The 10421-nt window shown below is 43.0% G+C and overlaps 1 protein-coding gene across 1 annotated transcript; it reads right to left on the reverse strand.

Annotated features, from left to right (window-relative positions):
- LOC109479465 (transient receptor potential cation channel subfamily V member 6-like) lies at positions 1-8663 on the reverse strand. The gene is given in 13 exon segments (XM_019781430.1): positions 1-516; positions 1101-1210; positions 1832-2097; positions 3131-3277; positions 3879-3972; positions 4372-4593; positions 5186-5362; positions 6272-6373; positions 6602-6738; positions 7104-7202; positions 7398-7547; positions 7934-8059; positions 8633-8663. Coding segments are annotated over 13 exon segments (1824 nt in total). The 3' UTR covers positions 1-353.
- Positions 8664-10421: the final 1758 nt, after the last annotated feature.

The raw sequence follows: 10421 nt of genomic DNA on the forward strand, positions 1-10421 counted from the left end.
TTTGGGTCCAATTTCTTGTGGTGGCAATTACAGTTCAAACTTATGATAACAGTTAAACTTTACGTGACCAACACAAATTTTTCTACTGACTCCGTCAGTCTTGTTCGCGGAATGGACCCATCTACTGCAGCTTCCGGGACGTGACGTCGGAAACACGTGGTTGCAGCAGAGGGTCATACGTGGCAGATAACCTATGACGCCCCCCGTCCCAATTTACTTTGTGTTGGTCACGTAAGGTTTAACTGTTATCATAATGTTATATACCAACACAGATGAACTTTCATGCTACAGTTCAAACTTGTTACATAATGCGTTAATGATTTACATCATAGAATGCATTACAGCTCATAGGTTTAGAGACTGGTGGTCTGTTTGCGCCAGTGGTCCACCATGGCGCGCATCTTGTCAGACCGGGTGGAGCCGGCTGCATGCCGTGCGAACGACGGCCGCTGTCTCGCCGGGGCCCGCTTAAACTTCACCTCACTGCGCGCCTCCAGCTCACCCAGAATCTTCACCCTATAATCAATGGAATAAAAATGGATGTGAGTTTATATACCTTTAAAGGCATGTACTGCAATTTCAGGGTAGCAAAACTCCAAAAAATATTCTGCATGAGGAACTCTGTCTGACATTGACATTTACTGTGTGGCACAGTTTTTTTTTCATTATATCATATTGAAGCGTTTGAAATAACGCAAAAGAATCTACGCGACGAGTTTGATTTTTTTTCCCTTTGGGTACCTGTTATCTCTATTGCAAGCAGACTTACCGGTATACGTAACATGACGCCCCCCCTCCCTCCCCCAAAATACAAAAAGCCATCGGTGGCTTGAGTATCAAAGTAGTGTCGTTTCTGACATATGTCATCAGTACATCTTCTTGGAAATTGGGTGACCTGACACTACCAACGCTCACGGCCGATAGTAGCCTCTACCAGAAAAGAGTAGACATTGGGAAAGTAGACAGATGACATGCCAGGGGAGTTGGTCCACTAAGAGACCGGAGTGGCAAACTGCTCTACTCTTTCCAGCCGCTTGCCGAAGATTGGTACGAGCTCGAGGCTAGGCCAATAGGACAAATGACGACTGTACCAGCCCTACCTGAGGTATCGCGTGTTAGGGTCAAACCCGGGCACGTCCACGTACTCCCCCGCCGGCCGCCTCAGGCAACTCGGCAGGCGCCTCTCGAACAGGAGGATCAGGCAAGCACGCTTAATGAAAATACACAAACAGAAAAAGGAATAAACTTCAAATTCATGGCACCAATGATATGAGCTTATCTTTGTTGCTGAATTTTAGTGTAGATTCTAATTTGCTTAATCATTTTGTATTTTTTGTGTACGTCAGCCGTTAACAACTGAGTCTGCCTTAAGCTTTGCTGACGTTGCAATGATTTGTATCATTGCCAAAAACATGATACAAAACAAATACTTGCATCTTCCAGAGGCCCCGCTTTTCCTCCGAGACCCTGGGCAGAATTTCTCCCATCATGCCAATTCACGTTAAACAACACAACACAACACACGTATAGATATTTTTAAAGAACAGGCCCCTCCTTTGTATCTGCAGCTTTCAAAGGTCCTGGTCTTCCGAAACCCTGGACAGAGTCTCAACCATCATCCCGACTTACGTTAAAGAACCCAACACGCTTATAGATATTTCCCATCTTTCTATCATTAAGCTCTATAAAGAATACCTGCAGCTTCCAGAGATCCCGTTTCTCCTCCGAGACCCTTGACAGCGTCTCCCCCATCATCCCGATTTACGTTAAAGAACCCAACACACTTATAGATATTTCCCATCTTTCTATCATTAAGCTCTATAAAGAATACCTGCAGCTTCCAGAGATCCCGTTTCTCCTCCGAGACCCTGGACAGCGTCTCCCCCATCATCCCGATGAGAAGGTTAGTCATCAGCAGAAAGGAGAAGATGAGGAAGCTGACGAACAGGGAGACCGCCATGGCGGGGTTGGGGGCCTTGTCTAGAACCGTGACGTCCTCCACCCCAAGCGTGAGTTTGAACAGAGTCAGCATGGTGTGTTCAAAGTCACGGAACTGTTCCAGGTACTCTTCAGCCTGCTCAAACGTGATGTAGAATGCTGAAATGCAAAGTTATTTCAAGTTGAACTATTGAAAATTCGACATTTGAACCGTGGCGTTCTTCACTCCAAGCGTGAGTTTGAACAGAGTCAGCATGGTGTGTTCGAAGTCACGGAACTGTTCCAGGTACTCTTCAGCCTGCTCAAACGTGATGTAGAATGCTGCAGTGCAAAAGTATTTCCATTCAATTCATTCAAAATACAACGGCGCGACCTCATCACCTTGTCGGTTATGGACATGAACTGTCGACGTCTTTGAGTCATGTTATTGGCTTATTCATGTTTACCGAAGGAAAACATATTGTTCTTTTCTCGTTTCTTCCTCTGTTCCAAACACTGACCTCGTCAATGACCTGAACCAGACCGTCTGTCGCCATGGTAACTGGTGTTGGGTTACGTAATGTTGCAATTTCATAGTGGGAGGAATTTACTCTATCATCACATATGTGAATATGTTTTAGCAAGAATTAGAAGAGCACACCATATATGCGAAGGTTAACATTATGCATTTGCTTTGCAAATTTTTACCATTTTAGTTTTCAATTGTTTTTACGTGATGTCTTGTCTTTAAATGCTGTAATTCAAAGTTATTTCTGTTTTTCATCAGCTGAAAATTCTCATCTATGAATTTGACCACCTACCTGAGGTGTATCCCAGCAGGCAGACAAGATAGACGGCAAAGAATCGAACGATGTCTCCCGCGAGAATCTACAGGCAAAAAATAAAACATGAACATATTAGACAAGCCAGGCCCTAGGGAAGCTAGCTGATCAGTTGCTGAACCGTTGGCCACGTAAATATCTTAATTTCGTTTCGTGTTACAAGAACTCTCTTATCTTACAACGCTTTAATGTTGGATGAAAGAGAAGTATCAGCACCAAGGACATGGCTACATCCACGTCTAATTTACGGGGATATGCATGTTATACGTGTACGTGCTTGTTGAATGACGACGCCTTTGGTCTTAAGACCATGCAGTTGAACATCAGCACATCCCTTGCATACTTAACACGAACAAGGATATTATACGTACCTGTTGGATAATGACAGTGAAGGGCCCCAGAGCTTCACTGCCCCGTGAGAAGTATAGCAGTAACATCCAGCCGAACACCAGGGCCAGGGACATAACCACATCTTCGCGGGGGTGGTCAGTCAGCCGAAACACCACCAAAATCAGCACAGAACAACTGTATAAAAGGCTGTGAAACAAACAAAAAAAGATAGGAGTGAAGGAAGATTTGCTCTTTTTCTTTTGTACTCAAGGCTTACAGAAACTGATACATACGTATTGAAGCCTCCAACAATTTTAATAGCTAAGCGACTTTCTGCGTCATACATATCAATCAAAATGGTAATGTGAAGTGAAACTAGCGAAATAACATTTGCAAAGCAAATGCATAATGTTTACCTTCGGACATGGTCTGCTCTGTTAATTCTTACTCAAACACATTCACATACATTTACTACTAGTATATGGTGACAAGAGCAGAGCAGACCATGAAATTGCAACACCAGTCACCATGGTGACAGACGTCAACAAATCATGTCATTGGTCAGACCTTGGGTCACTGCTTGGAGAAGAAGAAGAGGAAGAAACTGTATAAAAACAATATGTTTTCCATCGGTAAACATAATAAAATCAGGACCTTCAAAAGATCCATCGATGGACATTTGGTGACAGAAATTTTAGAAAAAAATGCTTAGGTACCTGAGAAAACGGAAGGGCCCGTTGCCGACTCCGTTGAAGATCCCACAAGCCTCTGGCTTGACATGTATCATGTCAGAAATCTCGACCCACAGGATGACCAGGACCACCAGTAATGTGAACATCTCCCCGGCAAGGCGTGCATAGTGCCACGGTGTGCTGTACGACTCCTGAAAATGAAAAAAAGTATTTCCTTATACAAATTTGGATTCTTCATTTCTTACTTTTACGTTTCAGTGTCTATCAGACACCTTCCTCAGAGCGACTGACTGGAGTTCTGCTTCTCGCCGCCTGCTTAGGTGGCGCTTTTTGCGGCGAGAACATAATCCCAAATGTGGCAAAGTATGTATCCCCCCTCGTCCAGGTTCATCATTACATATAACGGCGATAAACAGTACTCCAGTCAGAAGCTCTGAGGAAGGTGTCTGACAGGCATTTAAACGTAAGCAAGGTAGGAAGAACCCCTGATGGTGTATATGAAAATTTCAATATCCACTGTTCTACTAACCTGATAAAAATATTTTGAAGTAAAAAAATACTTTATAGAATATAACACAGATAAAACTTACAAACACGGGTGCTTTTTCCACCACCGTGACCGTGACATTGTTGCTGCCATCACTCACGACTTTTACCACAGTCCGCAGTGGTCTGTACCAGCAGCAGATGGTAAACACGACGATGTGAACAAGGTAAGCCAGAGCGAAGGCCAAGAACCAGCCCCGGACGAAACTCGTCCACTTCTTGTTGAGCAGCTGTTTTATAGGCGTGGTTTGGACCATTCGTGCAGCCTGGATGCGCAAAGATTACAAATGTTACGTTGAAAATCGATACTTATTGGTAGATAAAATCTATAAATCATAAATGTAGACTCTTCATGTACAATGTAGAGGTCTTCATGTACAATGACCCACTACACCTGCCACGTGACTAAATGAGAACATGACGCCAGTTATGGGTCAAAGGTGCTGGGAAGTCTGTAGCGACCCCCGTCCCACTTAGGTGAAGGTAATCTGTCTCTTATAGCAATAACTATACCAAATGCGGATGCCAAATATTAAACTACCAAGTACGGCCAAGATGGGGACAGTAGTAAATGTACTATCGAATCCTTAGAAGTTCAAATCCTATTTCAAACTTTCTACAACAGCATTTATGACTTTCACTGGACTACAACATTAAGGAACTATCTCCCAAACAAATGTTTCCCCCTCGAATACAATCGTCAAGCTTTCAAAATAAATTTCCTGGCATAGTCATGTCTGTCATACTGCCTAGACCATTGCCCGTTGCCATTTAGCTTTGCAATGAGCAGCACCGTTAAACGATAAAGACATTGAACAATACATAGGTTTAAATAGTTACGTGTAAGATTGCCTTTACCTTGATGTTAGTGTAAAACCTGCGCACGTTGCTGTAGACCACGATCTCCAGTAGACCGTTACACGTCCTGTTGTGTAGACTGTCTATATCAGTCAGGTCGTACAGACACTCGGACACAGGGCCGTACTTCCACAGCACGTGGTGCTTACGGTTGGGGTCTAGGAGCACCTGGAACATCTGCAGATGAACAGAACACACATGATTGTTCATCATGCACACATATAGAACCATACTTCCACAGCACGTTTGGGTCTGGGTGCACCTGGAACATCTGCAGATGAACAGAATACACATGGTTATTCAGACACTCGGATACAGGACCATGCTTCCACAGCACGTGGTGCGTACGGTTAGGGTCTAGGAGCACCTGGAACATCTGCAGATGAACAGAACACACGTGATTATTCATATACACACATAAAACCAACTGTAATTTCCACAGCACATGGGATGCTTACGTTTGGGTCTGGGAGCACCTGGAACATCTGCAGATGAACAGAACGCACGTGGTTATTCATGCACGCATAGAACCATGCTTCCACAGCACGTGGTGCTTACCGTTAGGGTCTAGGAGCACCTGGAACATCTGCAGATGAACAAGACACACGTGATTATTCATACACATACATAAAACCGTAATTTCCACAGCACGTGGTGCTTACGGTTAGGGTATAGGAGCACCTGGAACATCTGCAGATGAACAAGACACACGTGATTATTCATACACATACATAAAACCGTAATTTTCCACAGCACGTGGTGCTTACGGTTAGGGTCTAGGAGCGCCTGGAACATTTGCTGATGAACAGAACACACGTGGCCATTAAAACTCACAGAGTCGTACTTTTATATGTAGCATGTGATGCTGTGGTCTATAGATAAGAGGACCTGGAACATATTTTTGTTTAGAGACACTGCAGTTGAGGACGATAAGCTGAAAGTCAATTTTATTTGTAGAAAGAACATCTACAAGCAATCAAAGATGACAGATTTCACCCCTTACTCATGCAAGCTTGCGACGCATTCACAGTTACACAGACAGTAGCAAGACTGGGTGTTTGTTGTAGATACTGCATGAACACACACCTCTAGATTGCCGCTATCTGCTGCCAGCTTGACCGGAGTAAGTCCCGCGTTGTTGGTGATCTTCTCCAGATCCAGACTCTCCCTGATCTGGATAAGCTCTTCCTAAATGGACAAATATGATGGTCCCCTGTACTTACACGGACAATTTTAGTAACTGTTTTATTATCAAACACCAGAAGTAAATACAACTATCAAGAGTAGAAATGCAGTCGAGTAGCGATTTGTATGGTCATGGCTTCATTTCTGTCTACAAAAGACATTGATCAGTATCAATGACTTTTGATGATCACTTCAAACTCAGAAAGAAAATGTACATATGGGCCTTCCTACCTGGGTGAGTTGTTGGTTGTCGTACTGTTCCTTGAGTGTTTCCAGCTGTTCCTCCACCAGCTTCAGCACCAGCCTGGTCATGGAACAGGCGGCGTCAGCGTGCTCCATGATGGCCAGCACGTGCAGAACTGTGTTTCCTGTATGGACGTTATATAAAATGATCAAACTAAAAAAAAAAACAAAAAAAAACTATGTTCTGCACAACAGTCTTGATTTCGCGCACACACACATGCACGCGCACACAAGCGCGCGCACACACGCACACACACATACGCACACACAAAGCGCGCGCGCACACACGCACACACAAGCGCGCACACATACGCACACACACAAGCGCGCACACATACACACACACACACACACAAGCGCGCACATATACGTACACACACACAAACGCGCACACATGCACCTACACACGCACACTCACACACACACACACACACACACACACACACACACACACACACACACACAAGCGCACACACATATGAGCGCCCACCTTTTGAATCCTGATTGTCCAGTTCAGCGCCATTTTGCACCAGATACCGGACAATATGCTCCATTCCAAGACGGGCCGCGAGAGAAAGAGCAAACTCCCCTGCAAAATGTTGGAATATAATTATATATTAAACTATTTTGCACATTTTAGAAGACAATTTCTTTCTACCAACCCTATCATATTCTTTTCAGAACTGAAATCAGAGATACAGGACTAGGTACCTAGTTGTTTACCGTAGTAAAATAGGGAAACTCCTCGGTTTACCGTAGTAAAACAGGACGTCCATAGGCTTACCGTAGTAAAACAGGACGTCGCCCTCCCTGCCCTGGGCCTGGGAGAAGTTTTTCCCGGTGCAGCGCGCGTTCGGGTCCGCCCCGCGGCTCACCAGCTCCCGTACCAGCTTAAAGTTCCCGTTAAAAATGGCCAGATGCAGCGGAGATTCTCCTGCAAAAGTATATATTAAATAGTAAGTAATAATAGTTTACGTTCTGACGCATACATTGTATTAAGGTCCGGTCACACAGATAGTATCTATTGGCCCATAACCAACCACACAACCGCGACGGGGGCCGACATCGTCTATCAGATACCTTTGACCCAGTGTGACATCACACTTTAGAGAAGCCACGTGACACAGCTCACCCTATTGAAGAAGACCAGAGTGACTGGTCGAAAGCTCTAAGTGAGAACAATCTCTTGTTGCTTGTTGTGTTGGAACAAAAGTTTTAACATGTAACTAACAACACAGATGAACTTTCATGATAGACCTCAAAGTCAGAGTATTTCATCTCAACAAATGAGGACATGGCGAAAACTAAAGACGTCCGTACCGTCGTGGTTTTTATCACAGCAGACCATGTTGGCACAGTCCACGTGTTGGTCCAGAATCTCCAGCGCCAGTTTCTCGTCTCCCCTCAGGAGGGCCATGTGCAGGGCCTGGTGGTAACCTGCGTGGCCTTAGGGGCAACATCAAAAATATTGTTAGATGTAGGGATTTTCTTATACACAAGTAACACAATCAGTTCTTCTCTCGTCTTGATTACGTTGCGATGTCTTTCAGTTAAAGTAGATGGCGCTTTTCCGGCGAGAACAAAATTCCAGACGTGACTAAGTTTGTATCCCCCCTCGTCCCGGTTCATCACTGGGATTGTGTTCTCGCCGAAAAGCGGCACCTACTTTGTGCACTCTACGTAAGGAAGGTGAGACAAGTACCGGTTGTATATAGGAAAATCCTAATATCCTATGTTCTACTAATCTTATGAAATTGTTTTCGGGTAGATGTTGTTTCCGTTACAAGCTGACGTAGCGACAATATGTCGAAAGATAATAGTTTCTGCATAACTGTCCGTATGAAAAGATAGTTATAAAATATCATCAAACAGACATTTCATCACATTTAAATATGCATAATCAATATACTGTCAAGTAGTTGGAATCGAACTTGGGAAAGAGATCCTAAGAGTCGACAATTGTGCTAGTCTATCTTTTAATCGGTATCAAAATGTATAACATAAGAAACTGAAAATTACCGCCATCTTTCTGTACATCTTGTGGTTGCATCTCGACATCATTCCGTCCATTTCCTTTATCTCTGGGGCCGTTTTGACTACAAAAGAAGTTGGAAGCCGTTTCATAGCCGTTTTTTTAATCAGTGTAAAGTGAACCTGATCTTAACATCGAATATCGATGATTTTCGGTTCAATATAATGTCACATCAATTCCCCTCGCTTAAGTACACATACCCCTATCAAATACATTATAAATAATACATATTTGCATGGTACATAATTGTCAAAAAGTAGAAAATCTTTAATAGATTTAAGAGGAGTTCAACAAGAATCTGTTTACTGCAGTCATGAACTTAGTTATATTGGGACTGTCAGGGAAGACCGAGGCTGGTAAGGAGTTCCACAACCTACGTCTTGGTTTAATAGCATTCACTACTTCTTCTAGACAAATATATTCTTCATTATCAACCACTAGCCAGTAGGTAGTACTGAAACGCCATCAATAGTAGAAATGTATTTCTAGTCTACAGTACCTTTTTACAATGTATATATACAATAGATTTCGCACACGCATCCTCAGGGTATTTGCTTATGTCCAATGAAATAAGTATCTCTTCTTTTAGCTGGTTCTGACATTGTATTTACCTGTTGATTCTTGAACTATTCCTTCTGAGAACCGCGCTCCCCTGCCGATGGTTGGTATCGTCCGACTCAAAAGCAGGATTGTTCTGGCCATCACCGACTTCTATCACTGAGTGTGTGTTTTTATCCTCCATTTAGAACTAGGTGCAGAAGATAATGTCATCACTTGTATCATGATAGTAATCATACCAGTAGTACTATGCTGAACTTTTACACAATATCGTCTTCATCAGGATAATTAATGACTAATTCTGTTATCTTTTTGTTTAAAGTTACTTTTGGTCCAACACCACAAAAAGGAAAAAAAAAGTTGTGTTGGACCAAAAGTTTTAACTTTAAACATGTAACTACCAACACAGATGAACTTTCATTATTGCTGTAATTTTTTTGTTTTGTTTAGGGAAACTAAATGTTGGCGTATTTCGAAACAAAATACTGCACGGTATTCTGTATCACCCTCGGTCCCGGCCCTCCCGCGGGTTGGATCTGATCCCTCCGGCCCTCGGCCGGGCTGGTACCTCGGGTGTTACGGAATACAACGTGTTGTAAGCTATATGATTGTACAACATAAGAACAAAGCAAATAGATATTACTTGATACAAGGACGCGTTTATTAAATGGCATTTAACTTTCTCAAAAAGTATCAACCCCAGTTATTACACTGCAAATTTTATAATACTGAAAGGACCAAAATGTTGTTATCCATATCTTGCCTTCATCTTGAAAACATACTTCCTTCCGACCCACTCAACGTAAACGACGCCATATTATGTACTTTACTTCTTACAGGTAGCCCCTCCCTCCCATACCCTACCAACTGCCGTATCTTTGATATTGTGTTCCATCACTCTGGAAGATTTGATTAATCTCATTAATGCTATGCTATAGGTATTGGTGCGCCAGCCACTTTATGTTTATGTTATACTTTATGTCATCTTAATGTTTACATTTGTATTATGTTTTATGAGCAGCGGATTTACATAAGCACAACAAGTGCTTCCTATCCAATGCTCAAAAATCCATGTGAATAAAATAAATAAAAAAATCAACCCCAGTATGTACGGTACTGTTAGGCCCTCCCACACATTTGAGTCGTGTAGTTACATGTAAATATTTGCCCACCCTGTCCCGGTGTACAGAACTTCTTATGTTGCTGGGCACATAACGT

Source organism: Branchiostoma belcheri, unplaced genomic scaffold (assembly GCF_001625305.1).
Source record: "Branchiostoma belcheri isolate BF01 breed outbred unplaced genomic scaffold, Haploidv18h27 scaffold49, whole genome shotgun sequence".
NCBI classification, from domain to species: Eukaryota; Metazoa; Chordata; class Leptocardii; order Amphioxiformes; family Branchiostomatidae; genus Branchiostoma; species Branchiostoma belcheri.